Source organism: Carassius carassius, chromosome 43, assembly GCF_963082965.1.
Source record: "Carassius carassius chromosome 43, fCarCar2.1, whole genome shotgun sequence".
Classification (NCBI taxonomy): Eukaryota; Metazoa; Chordata; class Actinopteri; order Cypriniformes; family Cyprinidae; genus Carassius; species Carassius carassius.
The window spans coordinates 14,589,054-14,611,175 of NC_081797.1; the positions used below are offsets into that span (position 1 = coordinate 14,589,054).

Below are 22,122 nucleotides of genomic sequence, written 5' to 3' on the forward strand. Positions count from 1 at the left end.
AATAAACCATAAATGGTTGCAGGCTTGACTTCTAATAATGTATTTGTCCAATAGATGGCGAAACGGAATATTAATGCTGACTTGCTTACCAGAAGAAGAAGAAGAAGAAGAAGAAGAAGAAGAAGATCAGCTGACTGACTGAATATATTTCAAAATGGTATTATTCATTTTCTTTCTTTTATTAAACGATGGCTCGGTTTATTCTAGTTTTTAGATTTGAAACCATTATCAATCAATCAAGTATTATTATTGTATAGTGATTTATTCCGCTAACATTAGAAGGCTTAGAAGTAAGTTACTTCTAAAAGGCTAGGAATAGACGTAAACATTCTTGATAAACTCATTTTGCTGCTTTCTTTTATTTCAGAGGTTCCGCTTTTGTGGAGATCTGGACTGTCCAGACTGGGTCCTTGCAGAAATGAGCACCTTAGCTAGAATAGTAAGTCTAAAGTTAATAGGAGTTATGTTTTCCGTCTTGACACAAGACTTACTGTAAATGATTTTCTTCATAGTCGAGCGTCAAGATGAAGCTTCTGTGTGTGCAAGTCATTAAAGATCTGCTCGATGAAGGCATCGATGTAAGACAGCACTCATGTTACAATGTCTACTCAATAGATATCCCTCTAACTAACTACTATTCTATAATTATATGTTTTCAGTATGACAAAGTTTCCAAACTAACCTCAGATGCAAAGTTTGGTGAGTAAAACCAGGGTTTTGTGTCGTGATCTCAGTAATAGTAAAATGAAAGTTTTTATAAATCAGGTAAAGTGTTCTTAATATGATTCTGTCCAGTACTGATTGCTTATCTTTTTTTTTCTTAACGGTTATGGCTGATATTAAAATTGTATAATGTATGTTAAATAATGTAATATTAAATGTAAGGCCAATAAAAAATACTAAAATGAATTGTATATTCTATAAATACAAAACACGGAAGAAATGACCAACACAATGAAATATCAATTATATGCTTTTTGTTTTTTAATGGTCGAATGAATATTTACTGATAACATTAGCTGATAAATGACAATGGTACTGATATTTTATGCAACCTACATAAATGCCTTGTCTGTTTATATTTTATGCCATATCTCTTGCTAATTCATCTATTTATTTATTTTTTTCAGAAAGTGGAGACATTAAAGCCAGTATAGCAGTGCTGAGTTTCATTCTGTCCAGTGCTGCTAAGCATGATGTAGACGGTGAATCTCTTTCCAGTGAATTACAGCAGCTTGGCCTGCCTAAAGGTACAGATATCTGTTTTTATCAATGTTTGCAAAGTTATAACTAAGACTCAACTCATTTCTATGTACACTTATAGAGCACACCACCAGCTTGTGTAAATCATATGAGGATAAACACATCGCTCTTCAGGAAAAACAGAGGGAGAGCAGCCTGCGCTGTGAGTATCTCCAAAAAACAGAAGAAAAAATAGAAGTACAGTCCAGATGATTTAATATCCTGATGCATGTCTTGTGTCAGTGGGTCGTCTGGAAGCAGTGAACTGGCGGGTCGATTACACCCTGAGCTCCAGTGAACTGAAGCAAGTGAATGAACCCACAATCCAGCTCAGACTTCAGGCTCAGGACCCCGAGACAGACTCCACACAGACCACCACTGTCTCCATCACTGCAGACAAGTTCAGAGTACTGCTAACAGGTGACTCATTCTTACGGTTTTTGTGTTTGAATTGCATGTAACATTTCCATCCTTATGTAATGTATTGAATATGTATCAGTCATACACACGTGAAACTGGTAATAGTTCTGTAATAGTGCTAATAAACTGAATGTGGTGTAAAGCAATAGTTCACAAAAAAATGAAAGTGAGCAGAAAACGTACTCACTCTCAGGGCATCCAAGTTTGTTTGATTATCGGATCAGATTTGTAGAAACTTTGAATTGCAATATTTTAAGTTTATATTATATTATGCAATTATTGTAAATTTCCTTGTTTTTTTTTCTTTTCTTCCAGAACTCAGACAAGCACAGACTATGATGAATGCACTACAGTGAAGCAGTCAGCATTTGTTGAATAATATTGCTGAAATGTGCACAGAATCTTTCTGTGTATTTAAACTGTGCTTCTGAGAAATTAAAGAAAATTGTTTTTCTAACGCAATATGTTTTGTATAGCTTTTCATGTCCTGATTAGTAAAAAAAATGTACTAATGATGTTTAAATTGAGCACCAACTTTAAAAAGCATCTCAATCAGATTTATCATTTTTATTCATTCGAACTTATGTCACTAGGAAATGTCATTTGTCACTTGATTCTCTGGATTGCACTGATCAAGAACAGCCCTTAGTGATTTAACTCTTTAAATCTCTTTAACTCTTTAACTTTACTCTCTGGCTCTCAATGAAGGCAGTCGCATTTTCTCTCCCTTACCTTCCCTGCTTTGCTCCTCTTGTCTCGTAAACTGAGAGACTCTCTCTGCACTGCGCTCCAACTTAAAATCATGGATTTGATAACTGGTCTCTCAAAGCAATTGACACCATCTTTTGGGTTCGGGGGAACCTGACTGCCCTGCCGGAACGTTCGCAGCTGGCTACACGATGGACGCGTGGGAGAGGTGGCGGGTCGTGTGACTGGTGGATCTTTCCATGGAGGACATTATATCTACCTATTTGGAACCATGATAACAGGTATACTGCTGATTGGATTAGGCATTTCCCTGGTTTATCGAGGAATTCAGAAAACGGTGACAGCTGTCAAAGGCTTAGAAGGCTGCCCATCATGATCGAAGAAGTGGGCAGAGCGGTCAGCATTGAGACTATTAACCGCAATACGGACAAAAACATGGAGATGAAACGCAACATGGATAAAATCATGGAGAAGCTCATGGCTTTGGAAAAGCAATTGGATCGATCGGAGACCAGAAATGGACAAAGAGAGTAGCCGTGGAATTGGAATGCGGCTACTCGCCCCAAGACCAAACAATTGCAATCGTATCTTCTTTCGGCTTCCCTCTACCAGCACTGGTCTCGGCCAAGGCCAATGCTGGAACAACAACAACCCTGGAAGAGCTCTGCAGTGAGACGCTCTCGCGTTCCTCCCCCCATCCTCCACCTGTTGATGTTGACTCTGTCTGGGACCTGAACAAGGCTGTCTCCATGGCAACTTGCTCTGACGCTATCACAATCTGCGGACTGAGGCACCTAGATTGAATCGCAACTCTCCAGGCCTACAAATACACAAACTCTTAACACACACACAGATACAGATATGCATTCACCCCCAACCTCCCCCAATCCCTCGCCTTCGCCGCTTTGTACCGCCAGTCTGTCAAGCGGGTCCGTGACCAGCGCTTTAATAGCTGCAGGGTAGGACGGCTGCTGTCTGCACTGGATTACCTCGACCCCCCCCAATTTCCGTCCCCAGTTGCAAAGTCTTGTGTTTATGGTGTATGTGCTTTTGTTGCTGAGGTGTTTTTCGTTTCCCATACTGTACTCCCAAAAGGAGCATAGTCTGGGTGTTGTTTTTTTTCTCCTCACTTGTTATGCTGTATTTCTTCCTCAATTCCCTGTCTTCCTGTTCTGTCTACCCCATTGTATGTATGTTGTGTATGTATGGACAGGTTGATGGCTAATTTCGCTGGTATTTGTGACTAGTGACAATAAAGGGCTACTACTACTAACTCACCTCATGTATTTGTCTGTTAATGTAATGTGTATTTTTGTTAATGTATCGTTTCTTTTTCTTTTATTTTTTTAAAGGAGAGAATAAATAAAATAATACAAAAAGCTTAGAAAGTGTCTGTCTCATTGCTGCATATTCAGAACCCTTAAAAAATACTTAAAGAATGTATTATTATTATTATTATTTATTGGGCTTGAGACTATTTATCGAGCCCAGTTGGAAATTATTTGTTTTGAGAATTCCTCAGGGGGAAATTGTTTAAAACTAATTTAACAGAGTTTGGCTTTAAAATAAAAATATTCAGTAAACCCACAGTAAGAAAAAAATAGAAATAAACTACAACTCCCATGATCCTCCCGTGTCCGTTTCATAAACAGTAGCACATACCGCGCGAGTTTCCCTGATTATATAACAACAAGCTTGAGGAGCAAAGGTGGGTTGGTAAATTAATTTACTCATCGATTTGCTGAACATGATTAGACTTTCTGTTTTTTGAGCACACAGCTATTCGACAATTCATTAACTTTGCATGTACAAGTTGCTTAGCACCAACAGCACACTTTCATAAGAGCATCGTTCAGCGTGAGGGAAAGATTTCCTGAAGACTGTAGTATCTGCAGAGAACGCTGTGTTGTCATTAGTGTACACATATTCATATAGCAGTTTGAATGCTATTATTGTCCTCTTATTTACTGTTCACTTTGGTGTGTCTCTATATTTTAAAGCATATTTAGAGGCACATTACGGTTACTAAAGGATTTCCACCTATTTGGAAAAAAATAAAATTGTGACAACTAGCGGGAAAACAAGTACAGAATCACATATCTAAATATTTACACACTTTGTAGAGGTGACTAAATTTGGCGAGCAACTTTTAGTCCTGTTACACAAGTTCTGTGAATTTATGTGAAATATGAAATTATTACATCATTGTTAAAGACTGACATCTTAAGTTAGGTTAAATGTTCAACTCTTTTACCTATTTCGTTGTAAAAGTATTATTTTTTACTTTACTATCACTTATTGAAGTCCTTAGGCCTTATTTTGTTCCTGATTCTCTGTAACAGCATCTGAACCCTCGCTGTCTCACATGTAGGTTTCTGACGCCCTGTCTTCATTTCCTGCTCAAGAATGCCAGAAGGCCCTGAGCTGCATTTGGCCAGCCTGTATGTCAACAAGATGTGTGAAGGGCTTGTGTTTAGTGGAGCCGTAGAGAAATCTGAAGTGAGTAAAAATCCTGAGGTCCCATTCTGCTGCGATGCCTACTGCATCAAAGCCCACTCCAGAGGAAAAGAGGTTAAACTCACACTCACACCCATTAAAAATGATGACGACGGTAAACGCAAGGTCACCAAGCATCAGTCCCAGCAGCCGATGGATGTGGTTTTCCGATTTGGGATGTCAGGGTTTTTCCGCTTCACTTCAGTAGATGACCTTCCCAAACACGCCCATCTGCGGTTCTACACTAATGAAAACCCACCCAGGGTGTTGAGTTTTGAGGACACCCGCAGATTTGGCAGCTGGCATCCAAATGGGAAATGGCAGAAAGACAGAGGGCCTTGCGTCATGTTTGAATACGAGAGCTTTAGGTGAGAGAGAAAAATGTATTTCACAATGCATTGACTGTAAAGGTGTGGTCATATTTGTCATTCTCAGCACAATTTCACTGGTACAATTAAGTCATTCCAACAGGGATCGGGAGTTTCCTGTCAGTGCAAAAAGACTCCCCTCATTTAAGATTTCGCCCATTTTGACTTGAATTCACCACCCTGACCAACAGAATGTTGTACCGTAATGTACCGTAAACTAATGTTAAGGAGCACAGATCGCCAGCGCTCTCTCTCACACTCACACAGAGAAAGAGAGAGAAGGGATTGACGTGCTACATTTAAACAATATTATTTGTTTCTATCATAATAATAGTTTCTCATTGTTTCTTTCATAGTTCCTATGAAAGACGTCAGCTTTTAAGAACAGCTGGGTTTTCCGGTAGTGAGTGGAGTTAATGTGCGAACGGCAATCTAATTGGCTGGCGCTCACCTATTATCGTCCCTGTTTTGATTTCAGCAAATCAGTTCAAGGAAACGCACAAAACCTGATTAATATTCATGAACCCAGCAGCTCATTAATCCTTAGTAATCCTTATTGTGTTTTATAGTTTTTATTAGTAGGAATCGTATTATTATTATCTTATCAGTATATATTTTTTTGTTGTAATTTTATTTTTTTTACATTTTTTTTACAGAAACACTGAATGACCAAAAAAGCACCACCACCAGTCCAGTTAAAATGTTCAGTTAAAACGACTAATAAGCATTCAAACATGGTTATCAAGTTTACTTCTAATTACTAAAGTTCTATTCTTAAGTGATACTTGATTATTATAAAGCTTGACTGACTGGCATGTAAACTAAAATAATTACTAGCCAATGGCGATTCAATTGCCAAGGTGTCCGTAGAGGGTTGTAAGTTGTTATGTAGAAACAACATTGTATCACTACACATGTTTGAATCCTTTCCTTTGGAATTAAATACAACATTATTAATGCGTACGAAAACAGTGCAGTGTATCATCCGGTTGGGCTACGGAGTTGAGAGAATGAGCTGCTTCAGCAAGAGTCGGCTGTTTCAAAACCTAGTAAGCTGCCTAGATAGGCAGCATTTTTGAGCATCACTGAAAGTGAAAATGTCAGTATTTCATTGAGACTTGAGATTAAATAAACTGCTTAAGTATTGTAGATCTTGTAGTATTCATTTTCACATGCATTTACACATTGTCGGTTAAAAACAAGAAAGTGGCTGGTAAAAACATTGAGTGGCTGGTAGATTTTGAAATCCACCAGCCACAGTGGCCGGTGGACAAAAAAGTTAATTTCCATCCCTGATGCTGATATTGTGCACAATGTGTCACTGGTTTTGTATTTTTACACTGTTTTCAGCAGTTGCAATTCATATGAAAAGTTCAGTTTACCGTGTTGTTGGCTTATCTGTGTTTACAAAAACTGCTTATTTAAATATTTCAGGGAGAATGTTCTTTCAAATGTGTCTGACAAGATATTTGACAAACCCATCTGCGAGGTGCTCTTAAATCAGAAGTATTTCAATGGGATCGGGAACTATCTTCGAGCAGAGATTTTGTTCAGGTAACTCAATTTCTAATGTTTTCTTGATTTGAATTACCAGAGATGCACTGGTCAGCTGGCCATCAGTTGGAACTGACCATTTTTTTCCCACCTAACATTGCATTCAACAGCTGATCTATGTCACTTCCCAAAATTGTCTGAAAAGCACAACAAATTTCATCTTAAGGATTGTCAATACATTTTATCTTAAAAATTCATAATGATTTAATATAAAGCAACTGCTATAGACGGTTTCAACGGCAACAACATAAACAAACGTTACTGCACATGCACGCTTTTATGGCCCTAACTTAACTTCCGGTAGACTTCCAAATAGAATCAATAACAACAGCCAAGTCCCTCTAGAGTAGATATTTCTTTTGATAAACAAAATATGTTTGCTGCGTAAATCAGGTGGACTTAATGAAAATGCAAATTAATTATTTTCGAGCAGGAGATGCATAAAGCGCGAGAAATAGAGGTTTCCCCAGTAACAGCTGTAAACAAAGCAGAGCTACGCTCACAAACGCTGCGTTATCAGGCATATAACATGCAAGTCTTCCTTCAGAAATAGTGATATAAAAACACCCGTGCCTCATTTTGATATTTAAACATATAAATGTAAGGAATTATTATCATTAAATGTGCAGCACGTAACGTTACTCAGGTTTATTCAACAAAGCCTTTGTGAAAATCGATCAGTTTTAAAATCGTGGCGAGTCTCCAAAAATAAATAAAAATATGGGGGACCAAATCAGCAAAAAAATAAAATAAATGTAACGACAGAAAAAAAACCTAAGGAAATAAATGACTTGATAGAAACGAATATGGTTCATTTGTAATAAATTGTAATTATTTACTTATTCTTCCATATATTTATTATTTATTTTTAGTTTTTGCAGCTTTGGTCCTCCATACTCTAACACCTTTATGTTTTAATCGTTACATAAATTGATTGCATGCATTTTTTTTAAAAGGATTTTTTATTATTTGATTTTATGTAATACTACAAAACAAAAAGTCAAATCATTCTGTTTCTTGCTCAAATTTAAAACAACTTCTGATGCTATATTGCATTTCTTGTTCATATACACTTTCATTCTTTCTTGTCTGTTGCTTGAAGAAATAAAAATGTGAAGTCGCTATTGCAATCAGCCCCATTTGCTGGTAAAACGTGAATGGCAATCGAAATATATCATGTAAAAATCATGAAAAGTGCATTTCTAAATCTCAGCTTTAAGAATAAAACCACATTGTTTAGCTGAAAAATCCGCCAATGATTTACTTAATTGTGCATGAAACCTCTCTTTGATGGCCTACTATCATGCCAGTCTAAATCTAATTATGAGGAAAAGTAACAGATTTTTCCCCATTCTTTTCAGATTACAAACCCCTCCGTTTGTGAAGGCACGGACAGTTCTAGAGGGACTTGAACTGAAAGACGAGGATAAAAACAAGGTTAAAAAGGAGATTACAGTTGAAGAGGTGAAGGAATCTGACCTTCTTGTCTTTCTAAGTGTATTAATATGCACTTTGTTCGGCATAAATCATTTCTTTGTACGGTTTCATTCAGTCAACAGAGAAAACCGGAAAGAAAGTGGTGAAGGCTGAGACCCCAGACCTTCTTTCTTTGTGTCACACTGTTCCCTTGGAAGTGGTGCAATTGGGTGGGTTTATACTGGAACCAACTGTGATTTATTAACTGATTTTGCACAGTTGTACATGCTACATGTAAGATCAATTTGTGCATGATGGTACTTGTGCAAAATCCCAGTGTCAGTGACATTTCATTTTTAGTTTTAGATCAGCATCCATGCATCTGCTTTTTTACTTCATTTTTTATACCCTAAGGTGAAAATGGTTATGCTCCAGCAAAGGGGAAGTATTCTGTGCTTCAAGCCTGGATGCGATGTTACTGTGTGGAAGGAATGAACTCATTAGGTGACCACAATGGACGGACAATTTGGTTCAAAGTATGTGTTGGTAATTCTCTGCAAATCTTAATTCTAATCCTGGAGACGCATTTAGAGTTCAGTCTGATTTTGATTCATTAATTGCTTTGTTTTAAGGGGGACCCCGGTCCTATGGTGCCCAAAGGTAAAATCCCTTTACAATAGAAACAGATGATTGATCCTAAGAATGTTAAAGTCGAATGCAACTAAAAATATTTCTCCATTAGATGCCAAATCTCGCAAAATTATCTGGAAAAGGCAGATAGATGACCACGATAACACTGATTCAAAAGTGAGATGTCATTACTTTGCATTTATAGCACTTGAGTTCATGAACAGATACGAGAACTTCATCAAACAACATCTGCTTCACTCTAGAAAGCCAAAAAGACACGCACCGACAGCATAGCAAAAGCAAAACCTGTTAAGAAAAAGGAAACCGTAAAGGTAAAGAAAGAAAATGCAAAGTCCAAAACACAAAATGCTTCAAAAAGGCAGAAAACAAACACAGAAAAGTTCAATGCAGCACCTGCAGATGAGAACAAGCCGAAAACAAGAGGAAAGAGAAGCTCAAAAGGTTAGAATCTCACATTCACTTTTTATTTGGCTATTTTCAGTATTATTTGTATTCAGATCCTGATTACACTGTGATGTTGTCATTTCTTAAGTTCCTCCAAAGACTGGAACTAATACAATCAAAAGCCAACATGTGGAAGAAGAGATAAAAACTAAAAGGAATTCTGTAGCCTGCAGGAAAACCACAACAAAAGGTATGCCTTCAGTCTTGATACAGAGGCTGACTGTGCTCGGTGAGCCGTTGTATCTTGTGATTATAATCCTTCTGTGGATTTTATTTTAGCAAAGCCACAGCGGAAAATAACTGGCACACGAGGAGGCCGTTCCAAATGATGTCACTCAGACCAAATCATCAGAATGCTTTTGACCAAGAGCTGAAGTCAGCAAGCTGCTGTAATGGACCACCCAGACTTTTTATATTCAGTAATAATTTCATATATACAGTATGTAATCAAATCTAAAATCTTGTTGTGTTAAATGGCTGCTTGGGGCCTTATCTTTTACTTCTAGTGTTTAATCAACCACATTAACTACCCTTTTCATTAGATTTCACAAAGAGGTGACAGGAAAAAGAACCAAGTAATACATCTTAAATCTTAGACTTTTTAAAAAAATTAAAATAAAAAAATAAAGTTTGAGTGATTTTTTTTTTTGTGAAAATGTGTATGAATATAATAAACCACAGTTTTCCAAAGTAACATCAGCTACTAATGAAAAACAGTGAATCAAGTACCATCATGATCGATATGCCATTAAATGGATCACTGTATAATTAAGAGGAGAGATCTGATCTGAAAGGGTTTGAACGTTAAGGACATTCCAGAGGAGGTCTTTGACACTGGAATACTGGAATCAGGACGCTCCAGGAGATCACAACTGTAAAGACAGTTACCTATGAGAATAATGTTCTTAACAGTACAACAATGTTAGTATTAATTGTTTACTCACTGCCATGCTTCTTGTATGGGAAGGGAAGTTGACAAAGTTGTAGTCACGCTGCTTCCGTGAGACTCATAGAGGCGAATAAGTAGGGCATTCTCTCTGCTTTCCGCCTGTGAGAAAAAGGAAACAGAGTTTGTGCTAAACACAGTGGGCAAAATATGTTAGGAGAGGTCACAGACAGGGCATTTCATGAATGGGCACCTGTTTAATTGTCTCCAGGATGACAGCAGGACAGTTTACAGAGAATGCACTCCAGGGTTCAGCAATGACGCCATCAAAGACGTGGAGAGGGAAATTCAGGTTGTAGGCGTACTGGATAACCGAAGCATCCTGGAAGAGGCCTTTTCACATGCATTGGTTTTATTTATGGTTGTCTGAAAATTATTTATAATGGTTTTTAGATTCAAGAAGATGTACCAACCTGTGTGTGGCATCAAGGCATAGGTAAAATTATGACTACCCATATCTGCATTGGCATCTGGCGCTTTTGGAGCACGCAATCTGTGGAAAAAATTGTGATGTTAACCAAAATATAATATTTTAATGCCCTGTCTGTACTTGTTTTTCAAAGATACTGCTATGTTTGTTCATTCTGGGTGGGTAGCTTACAGGGACAAGGTCATGATGTTTTCATGGATTGAGTAGCCATATTTGGAGTCATTAAGAAGAGCCACGCCAAAGCCATGCTCAGACAGATCAGCCCATTTGTGTCCCCACACCTATTAAATGAAGCATAAGTTCATACATTATGTAAGGTTCTCCAAAAGAACATAAAACCACAGATGTTATAAGAAGGAGATATGGCTGAGAAACCCATGGGAGAAACTGCAGTGTCCATCACACAGGGGCGTTGGGAAGCATGGTCTGTTGAACTAAAAGAAACAATTGTCCTATTGGAAAGGACACTGTCTGGTGTTTTTGGCGTAGAACGTGCATGGGCATTCATTGGACCAACACCCCCCCACCCCCAGTTTGAGCTAAATAATCATGGTTTAAAGTGTGTTTTTTCAGTAAACAAGTTACTGAAATATACACTTGCCAAAAAGTGTCCCAAACAAAATACTTGTGGACTTTGGTGACACTAATTCCATTGAGTTTACAGACCATGAAGCAAGGCTGGGCAACTCTCAGAGTCAACTTTCATGCAGACTCAATTAGGGTTGGAGCTAAGCTTCATAGTTGCCCAACCCTGCCACAGGGAGTCTTATAAATTAAACAGGGAGGTTTATAAATTAATGTATTTAAAGGGCTCTCATAAGGACCTCTTTGTGGCCACCATGTTCCCTTCCCAGCCCACACTTGTCCCACTGAGCCCATACTTAGTTGTGTAGACATACTAGGAGCTTTCGCACCATTTAGTTCTAGGAACTAGAGAATCAATTTCCTCCTCAGGCCATTTTCCTGGTTGCATTCGCAGCAGCAGCAGGAACTCTGAAGCAGCCAACAGCAACGTCATTATTCGCAGCATTTACAAACATCAACAACCAGTGAATGTAGGTGGGTTGTGTCATGGGTTTCGTGATGACGGAGATGGAATGTAAAGGCACAATTTACGTGATTGAAATAGCATGAAAATCTAAAAGCCTGCAGTGTTACATATCGAGTCTGAGAAAAGAACACAACCCTGCAGACAACAGTTAACAAAATACTATTATCCTTGTCTTTAATTTTCTTGTATAAAATATTTTTACATGGCTTTTTAAAAATGGCAGGTAGCTAGTGTTTTGTATGTGTTCGTCCAATCAGCATAAACTTACATCTCCAGTAGTTCTATAGGTAGGGTGACCATATGCGCCGTTCATACGGGACACGTCCCAGCCAGGATTTTAATATTGCCTAAATTATCCAGGTTTTGGCTATTTGCACTGTGCAGGTTGATCGTTGTGTAACGTTCATGATGCTCCTTATGCTTTCGAATCGCTTTCATGTGTTTGTTCATTCGTTTGACTTGAAGCATTGTGGCGCACTTCGTTTTTTTTTTTCCTTGGATTTGTGCGCAGCGACGCTTCAAGTCAATCGAACAAACAAACATGTGCGCATATTTGCATCGCTTTGATCGTTCCCTCTAGATCTCACCTTCTCACATGCAGCCCCATGATTGGTCGATTATGTACAATACCTGCATGCCCCAAAGGGGCACGTTTGCTGGGTTGTTGTGCCCTTTGCCACACCCACAATGGTGAGGTCACAGTACACTATAACTCGACTGCTACTAGGAAGTGGACTCTTGACAAGAACTGCATGGATTGAGGGTGAAATTTGTATAAAAATGTTTAAACCAAGTAAACACTACCTCGAAGCGAGCCCAGTCCCAGGATGTGTTTCTATGAGTGGGCCTCTGCAGGTGTCCAAACTGGATCTCATAACTAGCATTTGGGCTGCGCACCTGCACGGGGAACTCCACCTTCAGAAACTTATGTGACTCTTCCCAGTCCACCTGGAAACAAGATATCCATTATGCTTCAAGTTTTTTCGGTTGATTAAATATCAAGCATAAGATAGCAATCTTTGCTACCTGCGTGTTGAATTTGATATAAGGGCAGCAAGCATCCAGAAGAATCTCCTGTTTAATAGTGCTTTTTCCGCTAATTCCTAGAAAAAAGGAGATGCTGCCCTGAAGTCCCCCTGATCTCACCACTTTGGCAGGTTCAATGACCTCAATTACAGGCTTCCTAGGAATGTAGAGTTATTGCTATCAAGATTATGACTTTAAATTTGGTTCATACAGAGTTCAAAGCTAGTTTCACACTGGATCAGAATCTGATCCCACCCACTACAGTGAGAAGAAATGGGCTCACCTTGTCTGAAGGTGGTAGTCCATCACATCCCAGGCATCCCAATACAGAGGCACATCATCAAACAATGCAAACTGGTTCCCAAAGTAACCCTCAGAAATCGTTTCCCTGGAGGCATAACATCATTTCTTGCAGTAAGTACTGTAAACAACCTTATACGATTTTGCACTTTTCGTGAAGGCCCAACATTATGACTCACCTATTTGCTTGAAGCAAAAGCAGAGACATCAAACGACCAGTTTGGTCTATTGTGGCCTTCAAAAGACCATTCTCCATAATAATAGTCCCATCGTCCTGTACCACACAAAGAACACACAGAATGACAAAAATGTGTGGGTTGCAGAAAAACATGGAATGATGGAATATTTCCAAGGGAATCAAGTACCTTGATTGTGACTGAAACAGAGTCCTTAGGGTTTGCCGTCTCTGTGACTTGAGCTATGCCCACGCTAGGTACTTTCACCAAGGCTGCAGGAAAGGTAGGGACCATAATAGGGGATATGTTTCAAAGGGTCTTTCTCTACTTTAATGAAATCTTACCCTATTATTAGATATGAGTAGGAGATATCTTTGAGGTTGACGGAAAATAAGGTCAATTAAACAATAATAGGTTTTGTCTGTGGAAAGTACCTAATCTTGTTTGGGTGTCCTCCGTTGGCAGTGATATAACTTCAGTTCTTTCCCAAGGTAAAGTATTCAACACAGCTCTGCTGGCTCCTGCAACTTTCCCTGAAGTTGATCCTAGTGATTCACAAGCAGCAAGAAGAAGTCTTGACCCTGTGGTGCGTATCTCTGAAAACATGAAGTTCGTTAGGTCTTCTGATGATGCAGTCCATTGGGCATATCAGAGGCACAGGAAGTGAAGGCGATCTTGTGAATAATCAAGATGCAATACAAGTCCTGTTTGATTTTTCATACTTTGTGGTCTTTCAGCATATTATCAGTATTTTTTCATCATTTACTCATCCTCATGTCGTGCCAAACCCAACATAAAAGAATGGGCTGAAAAGGCAGAATGTTTACGCATCTGTTTCCCATATGCATTATATTCCAAGTCTTTTCAAGCCATACAATTTTACTTAATAGTTGTTGCAACTGGGGAAGCCAAACTATTTTTCCTGCATAATAAATTATATCAGAGCATATAGAAAAAATTCAATAATTATTGGTCCACTGGTTAGTTGGGTGATTTGTTGAGGCAAATTAAAGGGATAGTTCACCCAAAAATGAAAATCCTTTTATTAATTACTCACTGTCATGTTGTTCCAAATTTGTAAGATCTTCGTTCATCTTCAGAACACAAATTAAGATATATTTGATGAAATCCAAGAGTTTTCTGACTGTTCATAGACAGCAATGCAACTGACACATTCAAGGCTGAGAAAAGAAGCAAAAATAGTCCATGGGAATTCAGTGGTTCAACCTTAATTTTATAAAGCTACGAGAATACTTTTTATGTGCAAAGAAACTAAAATAACAACTTTATTCAACAATTTCTTCTCTTGCGTGTCAGTTTTCAATGCATGTTCACAAAAGTACCACTGATGGAGGAGTCATCATTCTGATGAAGAACCCAGATGTGCTGTGGCTTGTTCGCAAGCAGAGGAATGCACACATATTTTGGGGAAGTCGTGGCCTAGTGGTTAGAGAGTTAACCCTAGGGTTGTTGGTTTAAATCTTGGGCCGGCAATACCACGACATAGGTGCCCTTGAGCAAGGCATCGAACCCCCAACTGCTCCCCGGGCGCCACAGCATAAATGGCTGCCCACTGCTCCGGGTGTGTTCACTGCTCTGTGTGTGTGCACTTTGGATGGGTTAAATGCAGAGCACGAATTCGGAGTATGGGTCACCATACTTGGCTGAATGTCACGTCACTTTTACCTTTTTTCACTTTTGTATGCATCATAGTATAGTAAATGTGCATCCAAAAAGAGAAAAGAAATTGTTGAAGTCATTATTTTTGCTTTCTTTGCACACAAAAATATCCTCAAAGCTAACATTACATTACAGTTAACATTACTACCTTTCTTAGTCTTGAACGTGGTAGTTAGGTTGCTGTCTATAATGGAGGGTCAGAAAGCTCTTGGATTTCATCAAAAATATCTTTGTGTATATTTTGTGTTCCGAAGATGAACGAAGGTTTCACAGGTTTGGAACGACATGAGGGTAAGTAATCAATGACAGAATTTTCATTTTTGGGTGAACTATGCTTTTAGTACTTTTTTTTTGGCACATCAAAGCATTTATTTAGTAAATGTGTTTCCATTTGAGGGCATGTGTTTTTTGTTTTAAAGTACCCCTATTATGCCATTTCTAAGGTTGCTAATATTGTTTTATGAGTCTCATAAAACAGGTTTACATGCATGCAAGGTCAAAAAACATTTTTCTCAACAAAAAAAAAGTTTTTTCTTAATTTCTAAGTGATTCATAAACGACTGGTGCAAAGCAGTTCAAAGAATCAGTCTCTCTAACCCCTCCTTTCCGTGAGCCCTCACTGGTGTGATTGGTCAGATGGCGCAGTCCTTTGTGATTGGTCCAGAACCATAGAGCGTTCTCTCTACAGCTCTGGATTGGTCTACCGCGTACAGAGCGTGTCGGAAATGAAAGCTCATTGCCATGACAGAATGACAGCCCTGGAGACTTGTCAATACATAGAAAAGATGATGTGGATTATAGCTTATCATTTCGAGCCGGAGTCTGATGATGTCTGATAGTGGCTGATCGACAAGAGACTGATTCACAAGCACGACTGGACCAGGACATTTCTCAATGGTAAGTTTGTGGTAATTATGAGATAAAACAACTCTCACAGTGTAGGATACAACGTCTTTTCCAAATTATGTTAACCACAGAAATTTCACTGTGTTTGTGGGCAGGCAAGTTGACGACCTAAAACATGGGCGAACATTATGCAAATGTGTTACCTTGTGACGTAGAGATGTAACAGTATAAGATTCAAATTTCTGATGACTTGTTTAGGCGATTGCAAGCTTTTATTTTTGTTTTGACAGACAATATGTTTATTTATCGCACACTGTCGGCTTCACAACTTTGCAGATACTTTATGTTCACATACAGCTACATGACACACTCCATGAAAGAGAATAGTCGAAAAGACATGATAGGGGCACTTTAATGTGTATTTTAAAATTGTATGCACAGAGAAATCTGCTATTACTGTGAGATAAATAATTCATAATTTAAATTCTTATTCTTCCACCATAGCTCTCAAATATGCCATATGAGGATACATTACACTCAATTTGCTGTCAGCAATATCGAGTGCCACTGGTTCTCATGAGGCTCAAATTTGAGTTTGCAGAAGTGTTATTGAGATTGCTGAAGGGCAACAAGACTTAAATTTCAATATACTGCCCACACAAAGCTACATCAAAATGATATCAGAAGACCTAGAATACAAGGCATGAATTTTATGGACTACTTTTTGGTATGTTTTTTAGATTGATCCCCCTCCCCCATATTTAAAGCTAGACACAGATTGTCCCCATTCACTTTGATTTGTATGAAAAAGAACATCCTTTATTTTTCACTCAAGAATGAAAATAATGAAGAGTTGGAACAACATAAAGGTGAGTAATATAATAATTGGATTTTAAACTATTAATTTAATACTACTACTTATTCTTCTAAAATCAAGGGTTAGAAGAAACTAGACAGACAATAGTAAAGGCAGATGATTTACCGTCATAGTACTGTAACGCATCCTCAACAACCATCTCAATACAGCTGCCAGGAATCACGTCATGAAACTGATTGAGTAGAAGCAATCTGAAAAACACCAGAGAGTCACTTGATATCTCAGCTATGTGATTATCACCAGGATCTTTTATGCATTAGCACTTGCCTCCACAGCTCTTGAAGTTTGCATGCTGGGTATTTGAAGCCATCTCTTTTGCACATGGCCAGACAGCTAGCCACCTCAATGTCATGAAGCAAAGCTTCACATTGGCGGTTTCCCAATTTTATCTACAGAAAAAGAATTAAATGGCATGATCATTCAGACACTGACATAGTATTTATACTGGAACACAAGGCATATTAATAAATAATCACTCCCTTTATATATCTGGGCTGGGTTTCTCGAAACCATCATGAGTTAAGTGGATTGTAGAGACCATAGATGGCAGTGGTTGATACCATTGTACAGGGTACATGAGGAAAATAGGTTCATAATGCTTTTAGGAAACCCAACCCAGATGAATCATGTTGTGAATTACAATTTCAAGAGGAGGTTAGCCAATCATAAATGAGGTCATTTAAACACCCTTAAAGTTATGGTAACCCAAAAGCCTGTTATGTCAGAGAAATAGAAAATGGTCATGCCAAACAAAATTAATTGTTTCAAGTGCAAAAACTTGACTCTGTCTCCCTCTCTCTCTATATATATATATAAAAAATGTGTATTATATGCCCCTTTATCAAATCATGCACTGAACATTGAAAATTAATGCAGATGCAAGTTCACTCATCGATTTGGAAGAGCACTAATGGGATTTGAGAGATGGAAACACACCTTTGCTTGTGTGGTGTAAGTGCCATTATGTAGCTCAAGGAAGAGCTCGCCAACCCACGTACAGAGGAGGGATGAGTCTGATTCCAGTTGAGAGAACAGGACATCAGGACTTGACATGTGGACCCTTGATGACACAATCACGATCATCTCAAATCATTACTAAATAAAGACCACTGATTCTGGTAATCATTCAGCACTGACGTCATGCAACTGTGTCACAGGTTAAGTGCATTTGAATGTTAGTTTTATTATATTATCTGGAATACACAGCAGGAAATTTGTGTTTTTGTGTTACACCCTCAGACAGACAAAAAGGAAACTGACTTTGGCAGACAATCAGTGTCCTGAACACGTTGTAGACGGTCCAGCATCAGCTGTGTGGGGCCACCTCCCCCGTCTCCGAAACCAAACAATACCACACTGTGATTGGCTCGTCCCTTATCTTTATTGTTCTTCACTGTATTAATCAGCTGTGTTGAGCCAAAGAAGAGAGAAATGAGAAGGACTAATTCTTAAATTATAAATTTAAGTATTAGTCAAATTAAGCTCTCAAATGATGCATCACACGATGACACACTTACATCTTCCACTTTTCCCTTCATCTCATAAGAGTTACCCGGAGGAAAATGAGTGAGAACCAGCGAACCATCAATACCTTCCCAAAAGAATGTGCTATGCTGGTGAAGAGAGGAAATGTGCTTTTAAACATCAAAACAACCATAAAAAGGGGGTTTTACGTGTACAGACGTGGTAGGTACATACTGGGAATGTGTTCACAAGGTTCCAACTCAGCTTTTGTGTAAGAAAACGAGAAATCCCACATCCTCTCATGATTTGAGGCAGCTGTGCTGAGTAACCGAACGTGTCTGGCAGCCAGAACTGTGTGAGATACAGCAGACAGCGATTTACTACAGGAAGCTGGTTTGTTTGGTTGTGTTTCAGAACAGTTACTAGAATAATACATGAATCTGTAGAACATTTTTATAATTTAAGTATTGGTCTTTCAACCCAAACATGACAATGTCATGTTTAATGCACTTCATGTTGTTGGTGACAAAGAATGGAATATATTTTCTTTCTCTTTCTGTTTGCATACTGATACAACTCAAGATGATCCTTTTTAAATTAAAGTAATAAATGAGTCAAACGTAATCTAAAAGAAATAAGAAAGGTTTTGTTTCATTATCTCTTGTCAAGGCCCATCTGGGGGTTGTGTCTGACAGATACAGAGCTTCATGTGCCCTCCTTTCAGGTTCTCAAGACCTACTCAGCCTTGGCAGAGAAAATATGTGCACTCTGTTTTTCTTTCTTAATCTGTTCCTTCCTATCAAACTGCAGATTTATTTTTAAAAGACATCCAAGACCTGGAACCTTGCAACTCCTGCAAGCAACTGCATCAACACTGATAACCAAGTAGAGAAATGGTATGAACTGTATTGAGTCACAGGAAGTGAATGTACATAATTTTTTTTGACAAATAGAGGTACCTCACCTCTTTACAATAATGTCCAAATTCAACCTTGAAGAAGTTCTGCCCGTGTAGAAACTGTCTGACCATAGATTCCCCAGAGGGCAAGTTGCCATCCTGATACAAAGAAATTTGAAAGATATTTTAACTTGTTCTGAACAGAATGAGGTGAAGAAACGTGCACAAATATTTTCATCCTACCATTTCCACCCATGTGCCTCCGACCGGAATAAACTGGCCTTTCTGCACAAATTGCTTTATCTCTGAGAACAGGCTCGGGTACCAGCTCTTCACCCACTGGAACTGCTGTGCCTGAACATACACGTGTGCTTCTGATGAGAGCATTTCATTCATGTCTGTTGTTTTGTAGCCTAATCTAAAAACAACCTTTTTTACATGTGAATTAACACAATATTTAGTAAGTTTATGAAGCATTTTCCATTGGATGTGAAGAGGGTTCTTTGTCACTGTGCCTAAAAAGAAAGAAAATTTGTATGCATAGTCAGAAACGTACTTGTGAGCATGTAAAGACAAACTCTGGGTTCTTCTCCATCAGTCTGATCACAGTGACCCAGCTGCGCGCACACTTCCTGATGGTCTCTTCATATGGCCACAACCAAGCTGAGAAAGGGATTGAAAACATCCAACATGATCTAATATTTGTAACTGACACTTTTGGGGAGTTAGTAAGACCTAAGTGCTTTTGAAAAAAATTCTTACACTTTCCAAGGCTGCACTTATTTTACCAAAACATATAGTAAAAATAAAAAATGATTACCATTTAAAACAACATATATATATATATTCCTTCAGAAGTCAGTCTAATATGCTAATTGATATTTTTGTGGACATACACACACACACATATATATACACATACCGTACAGACCAAGAGTGTGGACACACCTTCTCATTCAAAGAGTTTTCTTTATTTTCATGACTATGAAAATTGTAGAGTCACACTGAAGGCATCAAGGGCTATTTGACCAAGAAGGAGAGTGATGGGGTGCTGCGCCAGATGACCTGGCCTCCACAGTCACCGGACCTGAACCCAATCGAGATGGTTTAGGGGTGAGCTGGACCGCAGACAGAAGGCAAAAGGGCCAACAAGTGCGAAGCATCTCTCGGGGAACTCCTTCAAGACTGTTGGAAGACCATTTCAGGTGACTACCTCTTGAAGCTCATCAAGAGAATGCCAAGAGTGTGCAAAGCAGTAATCAAAGCAAAAGGTGGCTACTTTGAAGAACCTACAATATGACATATTTTCAGTTGTTTCACACTTTTTTGTTATGTATATAATTCCATATATAATTCCACATGTGTTAATTCATAGTTTTGATGCCTTCAGTGTGAATCTACAATTTTCATAGTCATGAAAATAAAGAAAACTCTTTGAATGAGAAGGTGTGTCCAAACTCTTGGTCTGTACTGTGTATATATATATATATATGAACAGCATTTATTTAAATAGATTTTTTGTAATAATTTTAATGTTAATGTGTCCATGTTGAAAAAAGTAATAATTTCTTCAAAAAAATAAAACAGTTGAAGGCTAGTTTACATTTTAGCATAACAACAGCTGTATAAATAAAACATTAAATTACTTTGTGTCATAAGTAGTGAAGTAAAGTAACATTTATTAAATATTACCTGAGTCAATGTGGCAGTGACCCATGGCATGCACCACGTGTTGACTCTCCCCATTTTTCTGGGCAAAAAACTTGTGGGCTAGACTCCGAGCAGCAGCAAATGAACTGGGATTGGCTGGATCGCATAGATTCACCATCTCATTGGCTGTAAACAAGGCCTGGAATCCGCGCTGCTCCCCTTCTCCTAGCATCTGTCCAAACGCAGCGTAAAACAGACCAGGAACATGCATTTAGTGCATACACTTCTGATTCCCAGCCAACTTAAACATCAAAGTGTGACAATACCTTGACAATATCCACAAGCATCTCAAAGTCAGTGAGAAGCTCTCTGACGTCTCGATTGAAAACGACAAGCTCGGCCTTCTGGAGAGTGAACTTCCGGTTTGGGTCGGGGGCGGCGATCATGGAACCTTGCCCGGCTCCAAAAAGTCCATTACATGCAAGTTCCACGTACAGGGTAATGCTGAAAATTGAGATTAAAACGTAAGGATTGAACCACATGCGTATCAATTCAGGCTTTTCTTTTAAATTTCACACATACCCCTGAGGTTCACCATCCTTCAAGCACTCGGTCAGAACATAACTGGTCTTCTCACCTTCTTTGGTCAAACCCTGAAAAAGAATTCACATTCGTAAACCTTCTGCAAATCCTTCATGAGATTCTGATGTGGGCCTTGGTCTCCTGACCTGGACCGGTTGTTGATCCCGCCACACCATCCCCTCTCCATCGCTCTCCCATCTCAGGTGCACCTCCTTCCCTCTCCAGGCCTCGGGGATCTTCAAGACCACTCTGAACCAGCACGTCCACCATCTGGGAAACATTCACAGGCAATAAACCTCTATATACAGTCTGTTAGACAGTAAACCTTAGATGCAGCTTACGTGGGCCCGAATGCGTCACCAACTTTACAAGGCTGGAAGTTTTGTTGGACGGCCTCTGAATAAGGAATACGCTTCTCCGACAGGAACACAGAGATGGACTGAAGCGGATGAGTGTCTCCAAACAGTCTGCAGGAAATGAGAGTGTTTAAATCACTGCTCATAACAAACCATCAACAAGAGTAAACAAGGTTTAAAGGTCTTTTATTAACATTCAAGGAATAGTTTAAAAGAAAATAACTACTATATAATAATTATTTAAAGATATATAGAGTAAAATGTACAAGTTTAATTTGAAAAACGTCCAGTAAAATTGCAAAAACATGAAAAATTAAATAACCAAACAATAGTATGCATAGAAAGAAACAGTGCATTGGCTTACCTTCCTCTGAGATTGCAGTCTGTGAAATATATATCAGAGATAAACTTCTCCGCTCGCTCCAGGAGAGTCCGTCTGTTTTTCAGCACGGGTTGGTGGTACATGATTAAAAACTAAAGTAGTTATGAATCAAGAGAGATCTGCTGCAGACGCGTGTGTCTGCACTTTAACCCGGAAGTA

At 38.6% G+C, this 22,122-nt stretch overlaps 3 protein-coding genes across 4 annotated transcripts; 2 read left to right on the top strand and 1 right to left on the bottom strand.

The window, feature by feature from the left end:
• Positions 1-105: 105 nt before the first annotated feature.
• Positions 106-2,119, top strand: commd4 (COMM domain containing 4). Of its 2 annotated transcripts, none has more exons than XM_059535894.1 (8): positions 106-157; positions 368-439; positions 513-578; positions 660-699; positions 1,131-1,250; positions 1,325-1,405; positions 1,486-1,662; positions 1,978-2,119. In XM_059535894.1, the coding sequence occupies exons 1-8, from the start codon at positions 155-157 to the stop codon at positions 2,016-2,018; spliced, it is 600 nt and encodes a 199-aa protein (XP_059391877.1). In that variant the 5' UTR covers positions 106-154; the 3' UTR covers positions 2,019-2,119. The 2 variants fall into 2 exon arrangements, with proteins under 2 accessions (XP_059391877.1, XP_059391878.1); XM_059535895.1 differs by lacking the exon at positions 106-157 and adding an exon at positions 209-290.
• Positions 2,120-3,983: 1,864 nt separating this feature from the next.
• Positions 3,984-9,751, top strand: neil1 (nei-like DNA glycosylase 1). The gene is made up of 11 exons (XM_059536889.1): positions 3,984-4,078; positions 4,742-5,234; positions 6,669-6,788; positions 8,150-8,252; positions 8,341-8,434; positions 8,619-8,740; positions 8,837-8,864; positions 8,947-9,011; positions 9,098-9,296; positions 9,388-9,489; positions 9,579-9,751. The coding sequence occupies exons 2-11, from the start codon at positions 4,777-4,779 to the stop codon at positions 9,626-9,628; spliced, it is 1,341 nt and encodes a 446-aa protein (XP_059392872.1). The 5' UTR covers positions 3,984-4,078; positions 4,742-4,776; the 3' UTR covers positions 9,629-9,751.
• Positions 9,300-22,121, bottom strand: man2c1 (mannosidase, alpha, class 2C, member 1). The gene is made up of 26 exons (XM_059536890.1): positions 21,946-22,121; positions 21,567-21,692; positions 21,372-21,495; positions 21,226-21,296; positions 20,970-21,147; positions 20,686-20,875; positions 19,550-19,656; positions 19,237-19,347; positions 19,060-19,152; positions 18,330-18,446; positions 18,149-18,244; positions 17,892-18,037; positions 17,568-17,691; positions 16,899-17,020; positions 16,737-16,822; positions 13,663-13,824; positions 13,415-13,500; positions 13,232-13,323; positions 13,036-13,140; positions 12,753-12,909; positions 12,531-12,674; positions 10,847-10,956; positions 10,659-10,738; positions 10,439-10,578; positions 10,244-10,347; positions 9,300-10,171 (listed from the first exon to the last, which is right to left on the bottom strand). Exons 1-26 carry the CDS (start codon positions 22,044-22,046, stop codon positions 10,057-10,059), a joined length of 3,087 nt encoding a protein of 1,028 aa, XP_059392873.1. The 5' UTR covers positions 22,047-22,121; the 3' UTR covers positions 9,300-10,056.
• Position 22,122: the final 1 nt, after the last annotated feature.